This window comes from Larimichthys crocea, chromosome XXI (genome assembly GCF_000972845.2).
Source record: "Larimichthys crocea isolate SSNF chromosome XXI, L_crocea_2.0, whole genome shotgun sequence".
NCBI classification, from domain to species: Eukaryota; Metazoa; Chordata; class Actinopteri; family Sciaenidae; genus Larimichthys; species Larimichthys crocea.
This window is the reverse complement of record NC_040031.1, coordinates 3,510,613-3,537,208: the sequence shown is the minus strand read 5'-3', so window position 1 is coordinate 3,537,208 and position 26,596 is coordinate 3,510,613. Positions and strand designations below refer to the sequence as shown.

The window sequence follows — 26,596 nt, the reverse complement described above, 5'->3', positions numbered from 1 at the left end:
ACTGGGGTGAATGGTTTGACCTGTGGCAGTAAATTGCAGATTGTCCGGTTAATGTCTTTCATCTGTTTACACAACACAGAGTGATAAAGTGGCAAAGAGAACATTGTAGACAGGGGATGGAAGACTGGAAGAAGATTTGAATGCACTGAGTGGGCTGAAAAGAAGGAGTAATGAGGGCTGAGAAACACATGAGGTGAGATGGTGCCCTTGGAGTCCCATTAGCAAATGATACTTGATCAACAGTTGCTCAACTGAACAGAGTGAATCTGAAAGAAGTGAATACCATGACAACTCTTTACTGATGGTACTGAGCTACAGCAGATGACATTCAATCATGCAACCTTTCTATCTATCTTCTCATTTTATATACACAAGACAAGCACAGTTTTACAGCTGGATTGCAATTTCAGTCTGACTGCAGCCCTTTTCCTTTGATTTTATCCATAGCTCCTTACCTGATGTTCTGTTTGTGAAATGTATCTGGATCTGTAGCGTTGAGTGAGGCCACAAAGCTGCCCACAGGAATGTTTTCCATCCTGTTTACTGTCAGGGGGTCAGGGAAGAAGACCGGGCCCTCGTTGATGTCCTGGACTGTGACCTGGACAGTCGCTGTGGAGCTCGGGCCGTAGTCAACACCAGAAACCAGAGGATCTTCATTCTCTACTTGGATGAGTAACGTGTGGACTGCTCTGGCTTCGTAGTTCAGGGGCTGAATGGGGAAAATCATTTAGAAGTTAAGTGTGATTGTGTTACCTACTGCAGAACATGAATGCATGATGCAGGGCATGCACTTTACCTTAACAACAGAGAGCATTCCCTCATTATTATCTGGGTTGGTTTGGATCTCAAAGCTCTGTGCAAGATCTTTGTTAAGTATTGTGTAAGTAGCTCTCCAAGCTCCTGTGGCCGGGTCGTCTCTGTCGTCTACTGTCAAGTTGACCACCACACCCGTCGAGCCCTCATCCACGTATGCTTCAAACTGAGGATGCAGATAAAGAGACAGAGAAATCAGCATCAGTGATTAAGAAGAACTGAAGATACCTGAACCTAGAAAGTATACCAGTACAAATCAGACTGGACAGAGAGAGAGAGGATGGCATAGATGAAGACTTTCCATTAGGAGCTGATTAAGGTGACTCTGAAGGTATGTTCAGACTGTATGTGAAGTGAATTTTGGCATAAGTCAACCAAGAGGCACAAGATGATGGAGAGAATTAAGGCAAAGTCATCTGCACGAGAAGATAAATTTTAAAACTTGAGTGAAAAATTGGGATTATTCCAAGTCTGCATGACTCCATTTCATGAGCATACAGAGACACAAGGATAAATCAGAGTTCCAGGTGAGTTTTGACAGTGCCTTTTAAGTATTTCTGCAAATGCACACACACACGCAACATTGCTTAGAATGCTAATATCGATACAACACATTAGATGTTTAGGGTGAATAAACACAGCAGAGCTATCATCACGAGTGATATCTAGAAATGTTTGTGGATCCCTCTTTTGTTTCCATCGTGCACTTGTGTGACCACGTGGGCGAATGTATCGCACATTCTTTCCAGCGGCTTCCTGTTATTCTGCTGGTGGCTGTAACACACAAAGAAGTGTATAGAAAAGCTTCAACAAAGACAAGGAAGAAGAAGGCGCAAGCAAGAAAATAGGCATGTAAACAATGCAGGATTTAAATAAGAAATAATGGCTTTGCAGATTTTATGAGGGAAGTGCATTCAATATGTTTGTCAGACCTCAAGGATACACTATGGATTTAGTTTGTTTATAAGAAACCTCAAAAGGACAACTTTAAGTCCTTCTTTTTTATGTTTGCTTCTTTTTTATGTTTGCTCCCCCCTGTCTGAGAAAGAGCTACACTATATATATATATATATATATAGTCAGATATCCTGAAGTTATATCCAAAAAGAAGTATATCACAATAGGACTTTTCAACATAGATTTGAATGCATGGACAAACAGAAGAAATGGTCGAATTCATGGTCGATTCTTCACAGCACATCTCATTTATTTTTCAGTGTCAATCACTCCCTACCTCTCTGCTCATTGTTGGCAACAGGCCTCAATCAAATTCCTATCGATGTATTCTGCTAGCAAGGCTACCAATAAAGACTACATTGTGAACAGGGGTACCCTTGCAGAAGCTCCAGGCAGGCAGAAGCAATTGTAAGTGTGTGTATGTGTGAGAATGTGCGTGTGTGTGTCAGGACCATTATGGTGTCAGAGCTTATAGTGTAATCTTTTAGACACAGAACACTCTGTTTAAGGATAGTGCTGGTCCAGCCTAGATTACTGCATCTCCTGTCAGCCCACGGTATTGTTGTTTCACAGATTACCCTCTTACCGCCTTACACTGCCTGGCTCCATGCATTTATCTGAAGAGAGACAAACATTGATTTCTTCTCTTTCCTTTCTTTTCTCCTTTTTTTATTCATCCAAAGCTTGTTAAAAAAAACACTTTGAACTATTCACAGTCATTTAGGGCACACGATTTAGAAACACAATGTTCTTTAAAGACGGATGTTATGTTTGTACATTGTTGGTCCTTTTGTCCTGCAAGCCTGCGGCAGTCTGGTACAAAAGCTTCATGTGAAAATTAGGAGGCTGATGGAAACATAAAAAAGCGCAGTACTCCGATTTGAGTGGGATGCACTGGAATTTAAATGTGAACAGCAATTGCCTCAGCTTTAGTGAGAAACTCTGAAGGAGTGAAAGCCGTTTTACAAAAACTATCTACATGCCCCTACTGCATATACTCAAAGACACAAGCGCGGTGATCACAAACAGGTGCACGTCACTGGCATTCCCATGCTCATCACCGTTCTATAGACTCCTCAAACTGTAGATAAGGGTCAAATGCAATATTTCAAAGCTCACTCTCTCCTCCCCTCATACACACTCGCACACACTCTCACACACACACACACACACACACACACACACACACACACAGACAACAGCCGGTCAGATTGGGTTTAATCATGTGGGGCAGTCATGCGGTTGGAGGAAACGCTGTATTCTATGTGATGTGGCCACTGGGCTCCTGCCCTGCCACTGATAAGGCCCCAATTCCACCTGGAGCACAAAGCGACCAGTCACCTGAAAGACTAGAAGGAAATGACTAACTATGAGGCAGAGCTTCTGGCCCGAAATGACTTAAACACATTAAGAAAAAGAGAGAGAGAGAGAGAGAGAGAGAGAGATGGCAAAAGAGGGAAAAAAGGGCTCTGCCTTCAAGTTTGCTTTCATCCATGTATGTGTGTGTTGGCTGTTTTCTATCTAAAACTCCCAGCCCCAGACAGAGAGTCAATTACAGTGGTGACTCTTGGTTGCTCCACTCTTAGAAAAAGATGACCACATCACTAGTGTAGTCACACACACGCACTTGCCATAGATAGATAGATAGATAGATAGATAGATAGATAGATAGATAGATAGATAGATAGATAGATAGATAGATAGATAGATAGATAGATAGATAGATATTGTTGGCATGTGGCCATAAATCACAGAGCCCTGCACTTAGACATTTAAGATTCCAAAGAGTAAAAACTACAGTGTGCCATCGATTTTCTGTTTGCCATCTCCTTTTATGCCAGACCTTTTCAGTGATCCGTCCCATAAATCTTCGAGGTAATGTCATGCTGCCAAAAGATAATTGGGTGATTTGAGTCAAAACAACTTAAGAAGAAAAGACAAATACATGGGTAATGTCAGTTTTGAGCTGACAGTTGGAATTACATTATAAGACCTGCTTTATTTTTAATCTGTTCCTGTGTGTGATGGTGACGTTGGCTTTCATTTGTTTGTTATGTGCAACATATCATGTGTGCAGTATTACTGGGGATTCACACAGGGGACGTAAGTGCGGCGTAACGGCTGTGCCACGGTTTTGCTCCATCCTTTGCCCAGCGTCAATTCACACCGGGCGTGTGACGGCAGCATGACGGCAGCGTAGCCAGCCAGCCATATTCACACGAGATCACGAGATCCTGAGAATCCTGAACGTACGTGAGAACCCCGCGATACACTGTGTATGAAGAAAACAACAACAACAAACAGCTGACTTTGCTTCTCCGACGTGGAAGAGATTATAAAAATGATCTGTTGTGTCATAAATTATTGTGTGTTGTTCCACTTCAACAATTAGTCTGTCATCGTTCATGTTGAGACCCTTTGATCGATTGACTGCTGACCTGGTGCCACTGGTCATGATGTAACGTTGACGTGAAGTTGTGATAGGCTACATGAACTGTGTATTGTGTTTTATTTTGAAAGGGGGCGGAAGTATATTACGTTGATTCTGTGTCGGGCTGCTGGGACGCTGCTGAGTCGTTCCGCGGCGTGCCCGGTGTGAATGGTTTGATTGATTAGACTGGCAGCGATCAGATCACACATAATTGATTTTCATACCGTACAGAACTAATTGGATACCTGTCTGAACCAATAAGAAAAATACCAAAATCCTAAAGTGACACTATGTAATTTCTACTTTAACACACTGCTACTTTGCCTCCACAGTCAGGAGGAGTGCATAGAGCTTTATGGCTGGTCACATACCAACTGAATCACAGAGAACCTATGTTGTTTGGTTTTCCCTCTGATGTCCTCGACTGCTCTCCCTGAACTGTCTGTGATTTACAATTTCCTGACAGTTGACTACAGTTGACTAATATAAGTCAGTTTATAAGTCAGGGTAATAGTTTGGGCTTTGTACAGCTGGGAGGAGAAAGTTTTCAGTTTACAGTGTCAGTATTATCATTAACAGGTCTGATGAGCAACAAGTTGGTGCTTTAAAAATTACATAAAGACAAAATAAAATGAACAATTACTACTTCACCATGGCCAGATATTTGGCAAATGTGGTCACCTAACGACCAATCTCTGAACCAATTGGCTACCGTCTAAAGGCGATTTATCCTCTGGGGGCAACTATTCTAAAAGCGAATAAATTAGCCATTTCAGCCAATGTGTTCCACCTCTTATTCTCTCCACAGGAACTGCTGCAACCTACCAACCTACTCAATACAACCCAGGCTACAAACCAGAACACTTCCAGTGTCAAAATATTTTCTTTGTCTATGATTCTGCATTCACATGCAGATATCTGTTTATAAAGACTACCTAATCGCTTACACACTCATTCAGGGATGCTGTGTGACAATGCTCAATGGTTTTCTTTCAACTTTCAGCCTTCTTTCTTGCAGATGTTTGCTTTCTACATTAGCAAACATCTGCAAACCAAAGCAAAACAGCTGGTTCATTTCTGAAAGTACACCATAATTCCACAAAACCTTCATCTCAACACTGTCAACAACGTTCAATGTATCCCATCTCCAACAGATGGGGGTGCAAAGAAAGCCTGAAATATTTGGCAAAGGGCCCGAGAAAGAGATGTGAAGCCTTGGAAGAGTATACACATCTGTCAGCTTTACCGAGTAACACTAAATGCTCTCTGCCTCATTAACACTACTATGGAAATTGCCTCCTATTTCTTATAGAGGCTTTTAATTTGTCTTTCATTGCCAGCTGGCATTGTTTTCTTGTTACAAACCAGTGACCAAGACCTTTTTCTTGTAGTCTCACTGGTGTATGCAGCAATATTTTCTATACAAGGATAAAGACTGAGTATAAAGTCAGAGAATAGGTCAGAGACAAAATGAGTCAGTTTTCAGAGTAAGTAAAAGTGTGGTTGTTTTGAGTGTAATACTGGTCTGCTATAAATCATAAAATTAATAAATCTGACTTTTCCATCTTGTTTTCACTCTCACAGAGATAAACAAATAAACACAGTGACACATGAACGTAATTACAGTCAAGGAAACACACATACGCTCAGCCTATTCTTTCCGTTAGGACACAGCACCTTACACACATATACACACACAACCTGAGACGGATGGACAGTGTTGAAATCAACTTATTTTATTCCTGGATGTCTGTCAGGATGTGTTATGTATACAGATGGCAGTTGGGGCTACACTGACAGGTAGCCAGACAGACAGTTGAGCAGCTGTTCATTTGTCCTAATGGAAAGTACTTTGTGACACGTCCCTGCTGCCCCAAAGAAGAAGAGAACACACATAACAGTGGCCCATCATATTAAACCTCCTGAGACAAGACTGTTTTGCCTCTGAATAGCATTTGCTACATTGACACGTCACAACAGGGAGGCGCTGCAACAGAGGCATTTGAAGTTTGTCTTCCTGAGCATGTTGGTTATCTTCCAGCATCTTTTTCATAACATGCTTACTTGCTACGATTTTGATCCTCCCAAGACAGTTCTTAGAAAGCAGAGAGTCTATTTTAAGTAAATAAACACGCTGCAAAGACATGACAAACATAAATCTAAAAATCGTGTGGCACCCTGAACATAACATCTCATAAAAAGTCATAAAACTTTGCACTAATTTAGTATTTTTAGGCCCCATTAAAATGACAAATGACTGAGGTAGATGTCAGATTTGGAAAAGAAATCCCTGACTTAAACAGGAATCATGTACATTTTCAAGCAGCCGCTTGTATTTCCTTTATCTACTTTCAAAGCAGCTTAACTCTCAGCAGAACGAGATGTAGACAGACCACAAATCTGTAAAAAAAAAGGCACAATTTTCATTGTACAAGCATGAAGCTCAAATGAAACCAAGTGCATGTGTCATCTTCCCCCACAATCCTATACAGTGTCTGTGTATAGGATTGGCAACTTACTTCTCTCTCTAACCCCCCATTTGATTCATCCCCCTTCCACCTAGCTTTAATCCTGCATACAGTAAGTGTGCCTGGAGAGTTAATGAGCTTACCTATGTCTTTATTAAATTTGAACAGCTTCTGCTAAGGCTGTTTCCAAAGATAGATTTTTTGATGAATCTGACATTCAGCAAAGCAGCTTTTCTACCTTTGCGGAACATGACAGCTCTCTTGTTTGTCACTGCAGCTGAGTTAAAAATAAATAAATAAATAAATAAACTCATCAAGTATACAGAATAGTCAGAATACAGGCACACGGTGTATTAAATAACCATGTGGTCAAAAACACTGGCAGCCATCCAAGCGTTACAGCTGATGAATTACAGAGGATAGTGTCAGACAGTCCGGGGAGACTGGTCAGACTGGAGAGTTCTGCCTCCAGGAGTTTTGTAGCTTTCCAAAAAAAAAACCCAAACCTGACAGTCCACATGTACTTTCTGCTGCATTTTCACCCATGTGCTCCCCAGTGAAAGTAAAAGTTTCCACTATTTGTTTCAACCTGCTATATCTACCACTACACTGCTAAACAGCTCACCATGAGGCTCTGAGGAGAAAGTCCTTGAACGTATCATATCAGCTGCAGACAACACAATGTTACATTACTGCAACCACCAGACCTCCCATACCTTTGACTACCTGTCGGTAATACCGCCGCTACTCATGACAATCAACTTACCTTTGCAGTGACTAGAAAAGAGAAGAATGTGTCTTGATGTTCTTTTTTTCTTACCAAGATACAATAGACATTTCTTTTTCACAGCATCCATTTTGATAGTATAATAGTAGGGTAAACACAGGTGTTGCCAATGATACTAATGATAGTTCAGTTCCATTTATTGCAGCAGAGCCTTTCCAGTGAACCAACATGCACCACAGCAGCACCCTGACTATTTAACGGAACCTTAATTAGCATCATTGGAACCAAGTGCGTTGACCCTACTATTTCAAGTTAACATGCCGCTGTGAAAAGGTCTATTCTGACAGCCAGGAGGAATGCATGATACAATGATGTATGGTGCCACAATCACCAGGTAAGCGTCACTATGACAGTGGCAAGGACATGCTACCTAACGGGCTTCCTACCCACAAATCATTGCTAATTGTGTTTGCTGCAAACAGACAACTAAGCAGGAGGTGCTACCACTGGAACCTGAACCACTGGTCTTCTGCGGTGATGTATGAGACTTTTGACCCTGCATCATCTGTGTCGGACATGGTTGAATGATGCATCACACAAACTCATTAACTTGAAGCGTGCATAATTGTTACAGCGAGTATTCATTAATATGTCCATTGAAGTGTTTCAATACAGGTCTTGGTTTTTTGACTTAGAAAATAAAAAAAAAACAGAATTACATTCACTACTGCAGAAGTAAACAAATAAATAAATAAAAGATAAATAATGAAACATTCTTTCATTTTTGTTTTGGAACATGAGACCACACAGATTACTTATTCCTTTTGCTCTGTATACTCCTTATCTGCAATTGGATGTACACTGCTACTTTGCAATGAGCAATTGCACATGAACTCATTTTATTTAAATGTCAATCAACCAGTGCTCACAGATTTAAAGACTATTAGCTGAAGCTTCAGTCAGTCACCTCTCTCAACAAGGGCAAATGGTAGGGTGTGATACAAAATTACGAATAACAACAAAATGAATATTAAATTTAATAGAGCCATACACAGAATGTTGCATCATGGCCAGTCCTTTTGAGAAAACTGTGCTTGCAGCAGCCTTTTTAAGTGAGTCCTTTTTGAGCTTATAAAGAGACCAGCTTTGTGATTTCTAACACATTATTAACATTCTTCTAAGAAAACTTCCCAACTCAGGGACATCATGCCTGTTGCTATTTCAAGTAGTTTTTCACACTTCTTTCTAGTGCTTTTTCACTCTCTCTGAAAGACTGGGGTTGTCGAGTGGTGTTACACTATTCACTACATTTGAATAAAATTACCTGGTATTCAGCGTATTATTCAGCCCGCATAACATGAAAAAAAATTCAGAAATGCGCACTTCAAACTTCACTTCATATCATATTGCAAACGTTTAAAGGACATACTCTAACTTCAATTTATGTATAAATGTCGAAGAACAAAACCCCTATATGCACGCAAACACTTACATACCTCTGTCCTTCATAATGTGCCTCTAACCTAGCGTACAGTGCTCAAATCCTTTTCCATAGAGGAGTCTGGCTGACTACGCCACCGAATCACCCAGGGTAAGTGCCGTGTGTATCTCCGAGCTACCGGAGCAATCATGCAAAGCTCAGACTAATCCATGACACCCGTTAGCCATCCCCAAGACAGACCAGCACTGACAGGGCCCTGCTGCCCTGTTCCTGGTGCTACACCCATCACCGGTAACGTCTTTATCAGCGGGACAGATGGATTGCAGGTGAGCATATTCTATCTGGCCACATTAGAGGAGAGAGGTAGACGGAAAAAAAGAGAGGGAGGGAGAGAGAGCAGACAGAAAGACAGACAAACGTGAAATTGAGTGAGAAAAAAAATACAGAGACTAGCTGTCAGCTAGTTTGAGTGACAGGAGTGATAAGGTCCATCATGGCCTTGTTATGAGGAGCAGCGGGAAATAGACCCAGTCAGACATGTTGTGGAATTAGCAGAGCCAGAGAGGAGAGGAGGCGAGACAAGTAGTGCAAGAGTACAGGGAGAGAATGGAGGGAGGATCAGGATATTGGTGGACAAGGAAGAACAAAGTAACAGAGATGGAAACAGATGTAAAGGGCAAAAGGTGCTCAGTGTAAGACAAGGGTATGTCAGCGTGTGCTCTTGATAGCAGCATAAACTGGTACAAAAGTTTAAAAATATCAACAAAAAGTTCCTCCATACCGTGCGAGCAAGGCAATGTAATATCTAATTCAACACAGCTCAAAATCTCAGAGACAATGCGTCTGAGACTAAAAGAACACATGGAGATTAGTTGCGATTGGCAGATAAAATTCATCAGGAGAAATATTCGCCGTTGTTACAGGAGAATGCATATTCAGCCTTTCAGATGACAGAACTAAAAGATTTTTTTCTTGTTTCCCCTTCTCATAAAAATAGGATTAGATTCTTGCTATAAAAATTAATCAGGTCAGAGCCCAATCCCCTACAGAAGCAAAATGTAATAAATTTCATAGTACTGTATGAAAGGATACCTTAGCTTATGATTTTTAATATGGAAGATAGATTACACTGAATCATCCATCCTTAAAAAGGACTTACTAAGGGGAAAAGAAATGGCAGTTTGGCATGCTGTTCAGCTGAATTCTTAGATCTTTTATAAAAGGCTTGAAGCATAGTCTAGTCTATATGTTTTCATTTAAGTATAGCATCTGTGATTATCTGTGCAGGGTGTATTGCAACATTTAATATTTTTCACCTAAAAGCAGATTAATGTTTTTACATTGACGGCCCTGTACTTCTTGATAACCAATCACTAATCCCGTTTCTTGTTCTTGTTTCTTTCAAAAGCAGGTTTTCATTGTTACATTCTAATATATTTCATTCATATTTATTTTTTCTCAAAGTTTACAGGAGTAAATTTCTTCAAGTGGATCCTCTTTATTTAGATGCTTCAGTTCCACAGTCTATGTAACAGCCTTCACATTATCTAATGTCAACTAATGACGTTATGGACAAGTTTTAGCTACTTTACATTAAAAATAATAACACTGACAAACAATTAACTGATAGTTAACTAGCATATACTTTACGTATCCTTGTCTATGCCCTGTAGGCAGATGTTGAGCCATTGCTCAGTCCCATCTGTGATTTGAACTTGTGATTCTTTCTGAACCCATTAAGAAGACAGAACCAATGCGAGCTAGAACCCCTTCCATTCTATAATGCAAAAATGTGCAATGTGCAGGAGCTGCCCATGACTCAGCAAGTGTTGAAATAACATGGAAATATCTTGGAATCAGTGATAACTTAGTAAGCTATGATAACTGTGGACACTGGGGATCCTCCTCCTCCCAAATATGTAGTGCTGAAGATGGATTGATGTCTTAAATTGCCAACAGTAGATTAATAAAGTCAATGTTGTGTGCTAAAAGGGAGAAAAATGTATTGTATTAACATGCCAATGGCTTTCTCAAATGTCATTCAACTGCAAATGAAAATACCAACCCAGAGGCTGAAGCTCCAATATTGCTTCCAGAAGAAAAAAAAAAGAGAGAAAAGAATGTAATGGTCTTAAGATAGAACAAATTAAATCTCAGTTTGAATTTAGGTCACAAAGTTTTTAATGAAGGCTACATGCAAAGCTGCTGTCTGTGTCCTGCATGGTTGTCAACGTATCGCTATAGCTCTGCGACCCAAAAACCTCCAAATCCTTGACAATAATTGTCAAAATAACACAGGGGAATGAGAAAGCAGTGCAACAGAACAACTAATGCCAGAATTATCTGTAAAATATATTCAGCAGTCCATAATTATTCTTTTTCAAAGCACAAAACTGACGCTCACCTGTTTTGTAATTCTTTACATGAATATAACTTCAGCAACTTTACTACAGACAGATGAATTAAAGGGGAAACGAGAAAACATTCCCTGCTGGCTCATCTGAGGATCTACATAGGAGTGGAGTGGTGGTCTGAGGCAAAGACTTCACAAGCTATGAATAGCTGTCTCTATGCATAGAGCTGTGGTAGGTAGGTTTGAGGGAAAACAGAGGCACCCTGCGTGGGGATTATGTTTGCTGGATTCAAACAAAATGTCATGTCATAAAACCCAGCTACACTGGATTTAATGAATAATAACAGGAAGGAACACATCTCCTGAACGTTTTTCTTTTCCTTTCCTGTCCATCTATCCCTCTGTGTTAGACTATTGATACTCATCGTTTCATCCTTCTCTGCTTGAGTCCTGCTCACAAGTTGGAAGACTTACATCGCGTCTGCAGGAGGTTGTGTCTTCAACTCAAGATTCTTCTGAAGGACTGGATTTTCGAAAGTTCTATGAAAAGACTTGAGTATTGAGTTAAATAATTTATACAGCGAAAGTTTGAGAGCTGCCTCTGACACAAACCCAGGGCAGAAGCACACACACATACACAATATGATTGTGGACTTCTGAGAGGTCATAGATGATTCATGGGAAGGTTGGAAGCGGTCAGGGAGAGTGGAGGTGGAGAGGATTTATATGGGGAGCTTAGCGCCTTCAAACACTTGTTTTTTAAAAGCTCCATTTCTCTACGCCTTTAAACGGATCTCTTCCCAGTGAGAAATGAGAACATTAAGTGGGACACGGACATGGTGCACTCTGCACGGCCCTGGCGAGCCCTCTGAGCTGTAACATTTCACATCTGAGCTGCGCTCCTTACAAGCTCCCCTGACACCCTAATGTATCATGGGAGGGCTGTAGGGGAGGTTTGGTTGGGGCAAAGCATGATGTGTCTCAAACCTAACAACAGCTACGGGCGTTTCCATTAGGAACAACACCACTCAATGTTACAAGTGCACCTCAAGGTGCAGGGAGGGTCTTTTTCTTTAGGACCCCATTTATTATTTTGTTTTCTCATGTGCAGAGGAGAGAAAGTGGCACGAAGAGAGAAAAGTAAACAGTCATGGAAGCAGTTTTTTACAAATCCATCATGAGGTGACTGCATGTGATTTATTGTGGGCTCCTTTTTTTCCTTTTTTTTTTACATGTACATTTTATTTTATAGTGTGACTGACAGGCACTGGTTTAGTGTTTCCCTAATGCCTTAAGGCATTGCTGACTAAACAAACCATCGCTGAACCACAACACGTCTACTCCCACTCCTGCTCACAGATTCCCTTATCTTGCCTCTGCACCCATATCACCCAGTTACACTGGTGTTATTACATGTCACATATGTCGCTTGCACACACGTGCACTCTCTGTGATCTGCGCTGGTTATTTTGCCATCTTCACCTTTAGCAGACAAGGACAGAGATATTCTTTATATAAGAAAGTTAAAGGTCATGCGAAGTTGGATAATTCCTTGAGTGGGTGAGAACACACAGGCACATAAAATGTGTAGGTGGGGGACTGTGTGGGGGCTCCTAAGAGTGGTGCAGGTGTCTCATTTGCATAAAAGGTTGTTGGTTGTGTGATGTTTGCTTAGGATTTGTAATTTGTAATTCCATCTGTCAGGTAGTACCTGCACCATCACTAGTATGCACCGTACTAACACTAAAGTCTGATTCTTACTTAAATAATATTTCTGGTCTTTATTTTAAATTCTATTATATCTATATAATATATATAGATATATATATATATATATAATTATATCATTATATATATCTATAATAATATAAATGTAAATTTCTTTATTATATTTTAGAAAATTCTACCTGTTCTCTGATTTCCTTTGGTTTCATGTGTTCTTCCTATTACTTAACTACAACAGATTGTAGTACAAACTGTAGAACTCAGTAGAACTGAGCAAACCAAATACATTTCTTGAATTCTGCACAGTAATAACTGTCACTTTAATGTGCTATTCTCTACCATGTCGTTTAAAGTAAACCTGCACATTTCTGACTAAAAAGGCTTAACAGGGCAAAACACATGCCTCAACAATCCCTTTAACAAGCTTGAACCTTGTTCAAGCTTGCTATTGGCAAGTATCTGCCCTCCTGTCCTGTGTCATTAAAGATATTCACATCTCTAGCTCTAACTGACCATGATCTCAGACCTTCTTGAATACACAGTTATATTACATGTACTGTAGAAGCTACATGCAAGTGACAATGGGATTAAAAAGAATATGCACCATTCAAAAGAAGTAGAGAGGGGAAAAAAAGAGACGTCACTCACCAGTGGATGTGTGAACTCAGGGGCATGGTCGTTCTTGTCTGTGATGGTAATGGTGGCTGTGGCTGTTCCTGTTAGGCCCACCTCACTTCCTGCCATGTCCTTAGCCACAATCTCTAACTCATATGTCGTGGTTGGTAGTGTCTGAAAGAGTAAATAAACAGCAATGCTGAGTTAGAAAAAAGTGAGATATAGACATAGAATAGAAAAAATATACATATACACAAAATATAAAAGAGGAAGGGAGAGTGTTGCTGTGTCTGGAGAGAAAGAAACAGTAAAGAAGGACAGGAACAAAACGTTACAAGTACAAAAATGAAAAGACAAAATCAAGGTCAAAGTGTAATATCCTCAATGATTAGCAAGATCTGCAAATATTAAGGAATCTATTTGAGAAGCAAATCATGGAAAAATCATTATTAGATGAATGATTAGCCATGTGAGTGATTAAATTAATCCACCTAGAGCAAACGCTAATACTTATCGCCATGATTAAAGCTACTGTAAGACCCTTTAACAAAGCTTGAGAGCTCTCATAACAGTCCACTCAACAGAGGACTGAATCTACCATCAACTCAACTGGATAACAGCTGAAGAAGATCATCATAGTGTAAAAATGCACCCTCACACTCACAAACCAGTGTTAAAAGCTCCAATAAACATTTGCAGCATCTCTAGGGAAAGGTTGGGAATCTACATTTTAAAAATTCATACGTGTAAGAACAGATAGGGTGGTAAAAGAGGTCGCTAAAGCTATGCAGTATGGGATCAAAGTATAAGCATGTGACATAAGGTTTATGCTCATCCATTTTAAAAATCCCCAAGGGCTCTGAGCTGGTATTTACACACATCTTCCACAATGCTTTGGGGCATCGGAGATCAAGGTTTCTAGGCTCTGTCTGGAACGGCAAAGTATTTTCCACCACATAATCTGTAAAATCAGAGTGCTCATTCTGGGACTTTGAGATTTTGTGGCCTTTGTCAAGCCTTTAGAATCTTCACATCCATTTTTGGTTATTTTTGTTGTTTCGATTTATTGAAGATAAGAGATTGTGTTGAGGATTAATAAAACCCAATCTGATCCCATGTCTCTCATGCTTACAGCACAAATGAAGTCTTGTTTTTTTCACATTCCCATACAGGCCAAGAAGAGGGATCTGGTCCTTGATTACAAAGAAGCGTTCCTGAAATACAAATCTCCAAATTAGATGTATAATTCATTTGGTGGCCTGTCTGCATGTGTAATCTACGAAACACCTTATAGGACCTCCTTACTGTATATCAAGAGGATGGCATTCATAATGATCACAGCAGCAATAATCATTTGTTGCCATAATTCATGCGTAATAGAAATGTTGACTCTGGTGTATAAATAACAGGAGGTGGGGGCTGGTAAAGCCAACATTTATTTATCCGCTGCAGTGTTTTCTCCCTACTGAGGGTGTTAACTGTCACATGCTTAATAAACTTCATCCATCTGTCTCACTGAAAATGCTGCTGGAGCTCTCTCCTGCATTGTAGATTCACCTCTGAGTGGATGTATACTCCTGTCATCGACCCCACAGAGAGGCGAGATGCATGTGAACACAGTGGAATGCAAACTGACATAAACACAAGGACAAAAAGAAAACATGTTACAATTTACTGGTTTGAATAAGAAGCCAAAAATCTTTTTATGTAACATATAATCACAGGAATAGCTACATTTTTCCTTTTCCTTATTTTGTTTATCATATAGAGCGGCGCTTCATTAGGCATTTATTTAACACTAACCAAATGCCTATAGGAGGACATTTATGGGCCAGTTGATAGCTCCAGCTGAGGCTGTTTTACGGTGTAGTTACATTAGATGACTGTTCAAGCTCCTTGTAAAAAGTGCTTTGTTAGCTAGTGAAAGATTAATTTCAATTTCAGGTCAGTTTTTCATCATTACATGGCTGAATTTAAGCAGTAACACCAGCAATAGAATAGTATTAGCGACGTACAATGTGTGATTTCATGTTTATTTTTTTCATTTTTATGCCTTCATTCGTGCCAGCTCACGGTCGGAAATGATAAAAGCTAGTTCATGTCGCATTTACATTGTCATTTACTACACATGCTCTGACTGCTCTAAATCCAACAGTGTGCTTGCATCATGTTCTCTGCCTCATCATGTTCCTGATCTTTTATAGGCCAGTCAACCTGATTATTGTTAATGATATTGTTTACTGACAAAAAGCTATGACCCAGAATCGCAAATCTTCCGCTGAGCTCGGTGCTGAACTAAGCTGCAGTAATGGCTGTCAGGGTTCTGCTTTTACCTGTTCTCTTCATAGATAGTGCTCTAATCAATCTAATCTAGGACAGGCAGGGGGAGATCAAACGATCAATGGTTAGACACCTTGAGGATCGTTTTAATTATCACATCAACTAGAACTTAGACACACTGAAAGATTAATCACTAAAATGACATATTGAGGTCAGGTGGAACATAATGTATGGCAGACTTAGGGTCAAGATGTTATGTACTGACTACTACTTTGCACTTTAAAAACGTGGACCTTTGAATGAAAAAAGGGTGAGGGGTCCTTCCATCATTGCATACATGTATCAATATGTAAAATCCCTTAAATACCAAATAAACTGAAATCATCTGAATGCGTTCCACAGTTTTTATTTACAGCAAGCTTTAAACACCAGCACACAGGCAAGTGCCGCCTCCTGTCGTAAAGCAGCTGCTCCACAAGAGATTGTGGAGAGAGCAAGACAATAAACAGGTGTTTTATCAATAGTTTGTCTCACATAGTGGGTGACAGGGATGTCCCTCACAACCAGCTCCTGTTCAATCAAACATTGTGCAGGCAGATGGTGCTCTGCGGACCTGTGAGTTTAATAAACTCACATACACAATCACACATAAATACACACACGTGCACCTGTACACAGGCGTACACTTTTGCCCTCCAGCTGGAGAAGAGAGGGGCTCTGGGATACCTGCAGTCTCCGTGGTGTCTAAACACATTGAGCGTGGCCTCCTCTGGCGACTGACAACGTCTTAATGAGTATTTCCTGAGTCTCAACTCAATTATAAACTCCCTGGCAGTACCTGGCCAAGAAAAGATGTTCAAATTCACTCTGGGCGAGAGTTACAGCAATGGGGAATTTTTTCCCTCCAGTTGTCTGAAAACTTCTACTGGCTCAGTGTTGATTGAGATACTCCTCTCAGTCAGCCCCTTCATTTTTCTGCTTCTTGTTAGTTTGTCTTGCAGCACTTGATTAAACTTTTGTGAGGAGAACTAGTGTTAGAGTCACTGAGAAAAAAAATCTTTTTGGCCAATTCTCCTGTGGGCTTTAGTAGACTAAATTAAATATATAAGTATATAAAGCATTTATTGTCCACCTACAGCAAGACTCTATCTTTTTGTATCTATTGTGTGTCTTCCCATGCGGTTGGTGTTATATAGTTTGCAATAAGGGTCATACTGTGTTGTTTTATAAAGTAGCTGTATGCCAATTAATCATTTTAAGATGTAATGCAAATGTAATAAAATTAGTTAGTGAGATGCATTTATACCGTTTCATTACTTTGCTGTAAATTTACCGAAATATGAATGTGGAGGTAATGCTTAGTGTTTAGGAACCTCCGCGAGGCCGTACGTTTGGTCATAAACCAAATTATTTGACAAATCTGACAACTTGATGATGACGACATGAAAGAAAAGTTTAGGCTCACCAAAGGTATTACAAATCATGGATCATAATGTCAAAATCCAAATATCATTGTCATGGAAACCTCAGGTACCATAACTGGCCGAATGGCAATGCATCAAATCATTGCTGAGATATTAGTAGTATTGGACTAACCAACACTGCCATCCCTAGAGCCACTCATGGCTGAAAACCTTCTTATTTATTCCGACTTATCCTCCAGTCAAAGCGAATTTGGTTCATTGAAGACATGAACTCTTGGACTATTAGTGGAATTCAGAGCAAAATAAATCACTGTATCCACTTGAAGCATAGCAGTGCTCTCTATTTAATGTACAGAATGATTTTCTTTGAAACATGTAAGTGGGGAGAAAACTCAGAAGCCAAAAGTGATTTCACTGAGTGATTATGTTTGTGAGGGCCGATGTGGAACTGAACAAAGAGCTAATGAAGTTGAGTGTACATAATGATATGCCAGGCCTTGTTTCTGAGACATCTGATTGGAGAATAACATTTCAGACTGTCACATTCTGCCTTCGAAAAGATTTCATCAAAGCTCCTTGAATAAGGGCTGATCCCAGGCACAAAGCAAGGAGAAAGGAGAGGATGAGAGTCAGACAGAGAGAGGAAGGAGACGGATAAGTGAGGAAGGGAAGAGAACAGAATGAGAGAGAAAGAGAGCAGCCTGACATCTGAGACACCGCATTAACTCTCTGAATAGGTGTGATATTATAATCAAATTGGCAGTGGGTTCTTTGTTCTCCTCTGGCCCTTCACTAGTACTCACTCTCAACACCAAACCTATGGTTCTTCAGGCCTCTTTTCAAATCCTTAGAGAAATTCTAAAAGGGCTTAGGAAAAAAAAAAGATACAATGTGGAGTTATAGAAAAACCCATGAGTGACTGTATTTCTACAAGAGCAACATTATTCCTCTTACCTTTACACCTTCACCTTTCTACCAATCTTCCTTTTTATCAGTTCCTTAGCTCTTTACTGCTTGAATTCAAATATCTTTCTTTTGTTTTTGTCACTAGAAAGTATCATCATATCACTACTAAGCTGTGTGTTTGGAGGTCTCTAAAACATGTCTGTTCCTTCTATAATCGAGTTATATTTTCTGCTTGTCATCATAGGTAGACTTTTGTTTGAGGATACTAAAACAAATCCATATAAAAAGTTCTCTTGATGCAAGGTTCACGTTGCCTTTATGGCTCTCTTGAGATTCTTCTTACTTCTGTGTGTGTTGCTATCCATCATCGTCAAAGCCTATTAAAACTCCTTTACTCTATATCTTTGTAAAGTGTGGGAACTGTTCAATATTTCTGAAGCTTTGGGACTAAAAGCTTTAACTGGCTTGTTCTCTGACAGCATCACTTATAGACCAGGTTTACAGTTTCTCAAGATCCACAGTCCGTGTTCCATATACAAATGTACCCCAAAGTTTATCTGAAGTTAGTATGAAGCTTAAGAAGTCTGAGTAAATCATCATTATTATGTGTCATCATCTTTACACATGATTTGCCTTTTACAGGCTGCTAGCAGCTGTGTTAGGCTGTACTTAAGCACACCTGTGCTTTAAGGCTTAAGTGTTGCATGCACATTGCAGGCTAAGATGATCCCAATGACAGTGCTAACTCGCCGATATTTAGCAAGTGGAATGTTTACCATGTTCACTATCTTAATTTAGTCCGCAAGGACGCTAACATTTGCTAATTAGCGCAATACAAAAAGTGCAGCTGAGGCTCATGGGACATCATTAGGTTTGCAGGTAACTGGTCATAAAATGTCTGTATTGCACAAATGGTGTAGCAGTAGTGAAGACGGTGGGGACTTGTGCTGGCATGGGTTACAGTAGAGAGCAGCGGTTTCAAAAGTGTGAGGCGCGCCTTCCTTGGGGGGCGCCAGAGGACTTCTGAGGAGGGGGAAAAAATAAAAATATATCTTACAAAGATATGTGTCCCATCACTGTGTGATGAAAACTTGGCGAGCTAGCCCCCAATGAGTAGCAAAAAAATCCAAAAAACGATACAGTATGTCTGATCTTTGCTGTTTCGTGGTCAAAAGTTCTATTCCAGCACGAAGAAATGCTGCTAATGTCTCCTGCTATGTCTCTGCTTTAGTTTGAATCAATCACAAAGCTCCTGGTTGTTTACATAAAGACAAAGAGGCTTTTACAGTAAAGTGTGACCCCTATGGTGCGATATACTACCTTTGGGTTTATTTAATTCTGGATCGTCATTGGTGGGTCAAAGGTGAATGTGGGCGGTACTAATCGATTCTCCTGACTCCGATTGGTCGACAGGTGTCAATCATCAATCAGGACATCCCCACTCTGTCTTGTTTTAGCTTTTAATACCGCTTGTTTCAAACATTGTGTCGTATTAAAACTCGAAGTCTTCTTTCTATCTCTCGGAATCGTCGCTGAACAACTTTTGCAAACAACTGATGTTAATAACTGTTGTTATCTTCTGCCACTATGAAAAACGACCACACTGGTGAAGACATGTTCATTGTTAGCCTGGCAGAGACGGGGCCAGGCTTGGGTCCTGCCATTAAGGCGCGATAACTTTTGGGGCTACTCGGCCTGCAAATGTCGGATGAGTGAACATGTGTTTAAAAAATCAGCTGAAAAGTTCAATTGTGTGAAGTTGAAAAGTGAAGAGGTTTTTTTTTTTTTTTTTTTTTACAAAAATGTATTCAAATGTATTTAAATGGCTGCTTGTGAGTTCTCTTAGGGGAGGCCCACTATCCCACACTTTGAAAACCCCTGGTATAGAGCATTGACTGGTAGTTGCAGAGGTTGACCTTGAGCGAGGTACCGCACCCCTAACTGCTGCCGATCTCCAACATCTCTCCAGATCTGCATGTCTTTAAGCCCTGTGTGTGTGGTGTATGTGTATTACGAGCCTTCATGTGTAAAAACGTGTGAAAAAAGAATTTGCACATTAAGGGATTAATAAATTAATCTTCTTCAAATACAAATGCTGAACTGATGATGGCTTCAGCGTGGCCATACTCCTCATGAAATGAATGTTACATCCAGCTTTATTTTTGTTTGTTCTGTCTTTGGTCCTAAATATATCCGACCTTTCTCCGGGTGCTCAGAACTTTCAGTGGGGGGCTGCTGGACAGTACAGCATGTAGCTCATTAGGTAATGGCATGCTGTCTGTAGCAAAGAAAGTCAGCAAGACACACATCACATATCAACTGGAGAAAAACCAGTTCACAGCAACAAACTTCAATTCCACTTCAAGATTTCACGTACTATACCTGTACTGTAGTTTAATACAAAGCAAGTGTGTGTGTGTGACATGAGTTTTAATAACTCAGTTACTGTACTGTATGTTTTAGTGATGCTTTTATGTCTGTCATGTGTTTTTATGTGTAATATAGCTTTGGTTAAGCAAGTCTCTTTGTCTTCATCACAGGTGTTAATGTACTTTTTTTTTTTAACTAAACTGTAATTAGATTCTAAACTCTATCTCTTTCAAACATTTTAGCTCCACTTCACCTCACAGGTCACTGTACTCCACCTCTATAGACATATGATTAATCACTTTGACAGTAGTTAATTACAGTAGGATGGCAGCCACGTGAGGCCCTTATCTGGGCCACTGCAACCTACGCAAGTGATCTATTTCTTTCATCAGCCGCTTAAGCATGGTTAGCATTCACCCAGAGGAGTGTAAGAGACCTATGGGGGTGGTGGTGGTGGTGGGAGGGTGACACACTGATGACAGTGTTTATTTTTAAGTTGTATTTTTTTTATTGCTGTCTTCTTCTGTACATTTCAAAACAGGAATATTGATAGCTGGTACATTTTTCTAATCTAAACTCCTCTGTGAGAAGAAAGAAGAAAATATACAGAAACTCTTGTCTTGGTTCATACATGTAACCAACCAGTTAATGCTTTTCAAAAAAGAGTCACTCCATCACTCCAAGTCTTTAACCTGAACTCAAAGAAATACCGCATGGAAAATTAATGATAGGACATTCATTATTCCCAAATCTTACTTGTGCAGAACAGGAGATAAAATGTTGTCGACTGTGAAATGTCCCTGTCCACACCTGACATTAAAAAAAACATTTTCTCAGTGTGACTAATATATATTTTTAATGCACATCTCTTAAAGCTGTTCCAGGAATTTTCAAATGCTTTACATATCTTTTCACTTGTTATCTGTTTTGAAACTGTATTGATGTTTTCACTGTTAATGATATGCATTTTAATTATTTTCATACCCAAGTGCAAGTAGCCTCAGGCATGTCCCTCCATATTGACCGTGCCTCTACTGATATTGATATGGCACTTTGCTTTGAATTATTAAAATATAAGTAAATGATGTTACATTTTGATATGTTCTGTAATTATACATACTTAGCATAGCATACAGATTTTTATAACTGCACCATTTACTGCTCAGGTTTACTTGATGTATCACAGGTAGAATTTACAGGCAATTATCCTGACTACATTATTTATAACTAACTTCACTACATACAAATGAAAGAACAGTTAATTGAGCATAAGACCCCTAAACACACTCATACAGTGTTACATCAGAGGAGTGAATCACTGCTGCGTCGTTCTGTTTTCTTGGTTTTACCAGAGAAAATCTACCAAACAGAGATATTGCAACTTTCATCCTGCAACAACTTCCTTGCTCATACTGTGTAAGACTGTATGTACAGGAACTATAGGGTGAGCATATTAAAAACAATATCAAAATGTGCAGACAGTTCTTTAGAACAGAGGATTATCTAAACATTGGATAAAGCACAGAGCAGATGCAGTAGGATTACAGTTTTATACACGATTGTGGCATGTGCTAAAGATAAACATGACTGAATTGATGAAAAACTTTGGCACTCTTCAGACCAAAAGCATTTTGTTTGGGTTTTGGATTTGTTTGACTCTCAGCTGTAAAATGAAATGGAACTTGCAACCTGTGAAAAAGCTGTCAAACGTATATGTGCTGCCACAATTAACACCTCACAGTTAATTAAATAAAAGCAGCGAGTACAAACCCCCAATACCCATCGAGACCTACACAGGTTTCTCTCTTTAACACGTAGTGTGAAAAATGTCAGTTAACTGAATAATAATTTCAAAGTTGTCTCAATATCTTTAGTTGTTTTCCACACCTGGCGTTTCCAACACACATGTTTTCTTCGCACTACAAAACATAGGTGTCTGTGAAGAGTTTTAACACACAAACAGTGCATGCTGAGAAGTCTATTATGTAAATCTTGTTTCTTTAGACGCCTAATTTACTCAGTCAATTAACTCAACTAAACCCAGTGAATGAAAAAATGGAGAAACACTGGTTGAAACCTGCAGATGGTTTTGAGGATTGATGGTTTACAACTGGGCGACACGGTGGTACAGTGGTTAGCAGTGTCGCCTCACAGCAAGAGTTGAAGCGAGGTTCCTGGTACAAACCTCGGCTGGGGAGTTTGCATGTTCTCCCTGTGTCTGAGTGTGTTCTCTCTTTATAGGCTAATTGGTGACTCTAAATTGGTCATGTGTTTAAACAATTGTTTGTCGTTATGTGCCCTTTGATAAGCTGGTGAACAGGGTGTACCCTGCCTCTCGCTCAAAGTCAGCTGGGATAGGCTCCAGCTCCACCATGATCCTGATGAGGATAAGCATTTACAGATAATGGATGGATGGTTGACAACTATGAATATCAGTCACTCAGACACTACCCAAATAAATAAATCAAATCATGGTTTGGAAGACACAGCAGTCCCTGGACCTATGTATTTACCTACAGTGACTAAAAAGTACTACAACCATAGATTTTGTACATAAAAAGTAAAAAAATATGTAAATGGGAAAAGATCCAAAGTGACTAAAACATAATTTAATGCGTTTGACAGAAGTGCAATTTCTAATATTCATTCAGGAAGTGAGCCCAAGGCTTAAAGACACAAGTTAATCATCTTAAATGCCTTTCAGTTTTTGTTGAGCAGTGCTGTAAAACCAAATGCTACAAATCCTTCTGTCCCTTATCTCTCTGTAGCTCCAGATATTCAGTTAGATTTATCTGACGGAGACAGTTGTCCACAAATCAGTGCAGTGACACAAACAGGCAGGTTCGGAGACTGCTGCCAATTACAACATGTTAATCATAAGGAAAGGCAACACTACAGTGAGGCTTTTTGTTGAGCCAATAGGAGTCTCACTAACCGCAAAGTGAAATAAAATAGGATTGTTTGGCACAACGATAAAACTCAATGATTTAAAAAGTATGTACTTGGCTGACGTTTGTCTTCTTGCTCTGATAGAAACACACTGACATGTCTAGTTGACTTTAAGAGTCTCTGCAGTATGTTTCCAGCACACCTGGGCCTATGTGGTTCACAACCATGGTTCTTTGCAACAAGCAGCCTTGCTCCCTTGACCACCACTTTTAATAAAAATCCAGCTTTGAAAGAAAAATATTGCAGCCAACGACACTCTCCATAGACATACGAGACTTCTCATATATAGACACCGATAGTCAGCGTTAGCCTGTTGTTAGTTCTCCCTCCTCCTCAGGTGCCTGTCTTGCTACCCACTTACGTTTCTGTTTCTGCTCTTTGGCTTGGCTCTTTTCAGCTACAGGCTGAAAAATAATATTAGCTGTATCTGCCTTATGCTCCAATACAATGTGGTTATCCATTATCTTATTCTATGGAGATATCAGAGGAAGCAGTCACTGTTTGCCTTCATAAAACCACTCTTCCTTAAGTTTTACTCGTTTCTACTCGAAGCAGTTGAAGCCCACTTTTTAAAATGACCTCCTTGAGCACATGTGGGTGGGAGGCTTGAAAACAAACAGACTAGATGTTCCACTTGGTGCTTATAGTTTGAAAATAACGCCTTAGGTAATTTGGCTCAACAATTGGCTCGGATTTTGCACTCCACAGTCACAGGATATATTGAGAGGCTTCTTTTTCAAGCCCTGCGCTACATGTAATGAGAGGATTAAACTGTTAAATTGGTGAAGTATCCCTTCTATATATGGGGCCAATGAAGATAAACGATTAGAGGTGGATGCAGTGCAGAGGAACTCTGAAAGAGTTCATGGTTAAATTCCAGTGCAGCTCTATTCATGTGATAATTCTGTAGTTTCTAATTTGACAGTTACAAGTAGGGATATGCAACTGTTATAGATTTATTTGAATCTATGGTAGTGTCTTTTTCTTCGAACATGTACACTGAGTACTATTTATGCAGACACTGAAAAGATCCTGATTTTAAGTGGTTGACTATTTTTTAGTTCTTTATTCTTCAGGGCTAAAGAGTTTTTGAATGCGGCTGAAATTCAATTCAAAAGTCTGCCATTAAAAATTAAAGTTGTCCTCTGAACTTGTTCCTTTATTGTAAAGCATGATGAACATATCTATTTCTTTGTTAATTGAATCAATGTTGTTGCTTTAAAAATAGAGATTTGATTAGTAGAGCTGTTGCTGTTATTTGCAAGAATTGATTTTTTTCAGCAAATGTTTGCTGAAAGAATTTAAATCAAATTGTGTATTCGTTTTGATTAAATCAAAGCCTGGTTTGCAGTATTTTCCTCCTGTGAGTTGTGCTGTAGCTAATCTAGTTTGCATACGGCCACAAAACCCACAGCGTCAAACACAAAATGAAAAAGAAATTTAATGAGCCATTGTGACAGGATTACAGTCTGTCTGCAATACTTACACAACAGGAGATGCATGTGCACAGTAAATACTGGTTTGGAAGTATGGACTTCACAAGTATAAGTGTCAAGCTACCATGATTCCAGCTCTTCTCCACGGAGAACAAAATGAATAGTTCAAATGATTCAGCTGGAGAGAAACCATACAAAACAGGGAGCAATTCAACATGCATTCAAGTGAAACAAGTCCCAATTTTCCCCCACGGCTGATGCTCAAAGGACTGTCAAGTAGGCTCTGTAGTTCTATATTTCTCTCTTTCTTCTTCTATATTTATTTTTACTATCCTCTGATGTCTTCTCGTTCACTCTTTTTTGTACCCCTTTCTAACCTAAGCTACAAATTACATTGTGTTTTTAATTTTGTGTTCACATTCTGTAAACATACGATGAGACTGGATTCCCTTTTGTCTTGCGAATTCATTAAAGCATGTGCTGAGCAAGATGCTGAAAATGCTCACCAGGATTATAACCCATCCTGATTCAGTCATACCATTAATACCAGATGTTGTAGATTTTGTAACTACATATGGATGCTGCCAACATCACAGGCCAGTGTAAAGACCTGGATGTTACAATATGTGTCTGCTGTGCTGACGATACAGAGAAGTATCTATCTCTACTCTGGAAACGCTGACATGTTAATCCAGGCGCATTCACTGGGCAGGGTTAAATTTGATCTCATTAGTATCCTGCAACATACAGTAATTGCGATAGACTGGCAACTATTTTGTGCCTGAGGCCAAATGTATGCTGGGATGTCAGGGTCTCCAGTCCCTTGAGACCCTGACAAGGGCAAAGTGGGTATAGAGAATAGATGGATGGATGGATAGTTTCAGGGATTTAAACAGCGCAGGAGAAATAATAAAACATATGGCATACAGTCATGTGTTTTCTGTATGGATGGAATAAGTAAATGGATGGTTTCCCAATTTTCTAACATTATGCTGAACAGCTTTGCATGAGGGATGTTATGCATAGTTACTATCTGTATCTATCTGTCCATATCCAAAAATATGTCTATTCATATTTGCAGTCAGAAGTTGTTTTAAATGATCTGTACTGGTTCCTTTTTTCATGTTAAATAGTTTCCTACTATTATTCCTTACTCTGATGTGTTGAATACATATAGAAAATAACCATAATATAACCCTGTACATGCTTTAATAAACCATGATTTGTGTTTATACCATACCTTAAAACAATAAAAAATGTAGCCTCATTAAAAGTGAATGATATGGGTCGAAATAAAAACAGGCTTTCATGGGCTCCTTTGGACACTTTGCATTATGCAGTCGTGAGTCAGTCCCTAACTTCAGCTTGTCAAATCCCCTGCACTGTCAAGTGGTGAAAAGTGTCAGGCTTCAATATGGATCATGAGGTAAAAATATCATCTGTACAATATGATTCATGCCCTGCACAAAAAAATATATGGTGGAGGCTGATAAGAAGTAACTTTCTTAATTAAAACTATTTACAAAATCTACAGCTTGTAGACTCACGTCAATCTGCATAATTTAGACCAAAGCTGGTAGTTCTGCTTTGGCGAGCAGTTGCTGTCTGGAGTGTACAGACAACATTCACCTGGATTTTACTGGTACAAAAAAAGTCTGGATCTGATCGTTAAGAATCAAGATCTAAAATGATCAATTTCTA

The 26,596-nt window shown here is 39.5% G+C and overlaps 1 protein-coding gene across 1 annotated transcript in view; it reads right to left on the bottom strand.

Annotated features, from left to right (window-relative positions):
* cdh13 (cadherin 13, H-cadherin (heart)) overlaps positions 1–26,596 on the bottom strand; it is a 294,086-nt gene that overhangs the window by 56,198 nt on the left and 211,292 nt on the right. Inside the window, exons 9-11 of the mRNA XM_027272988.1 lie at positions 13,564–13,704; positions 797–979; positions 456–709 (exon numbers count right to left, since the gene is read on the bottom strand). Coding sequence (XP_027128789.1) covers positions 456–709; positions 797–979; positions 13,564–13,704 — 578 coding nt within the window. The remainder of the gene's footprint in view (positions 1–455; positions 710–796; positions 980–13,563; positions 13,705–26,596) is intronic.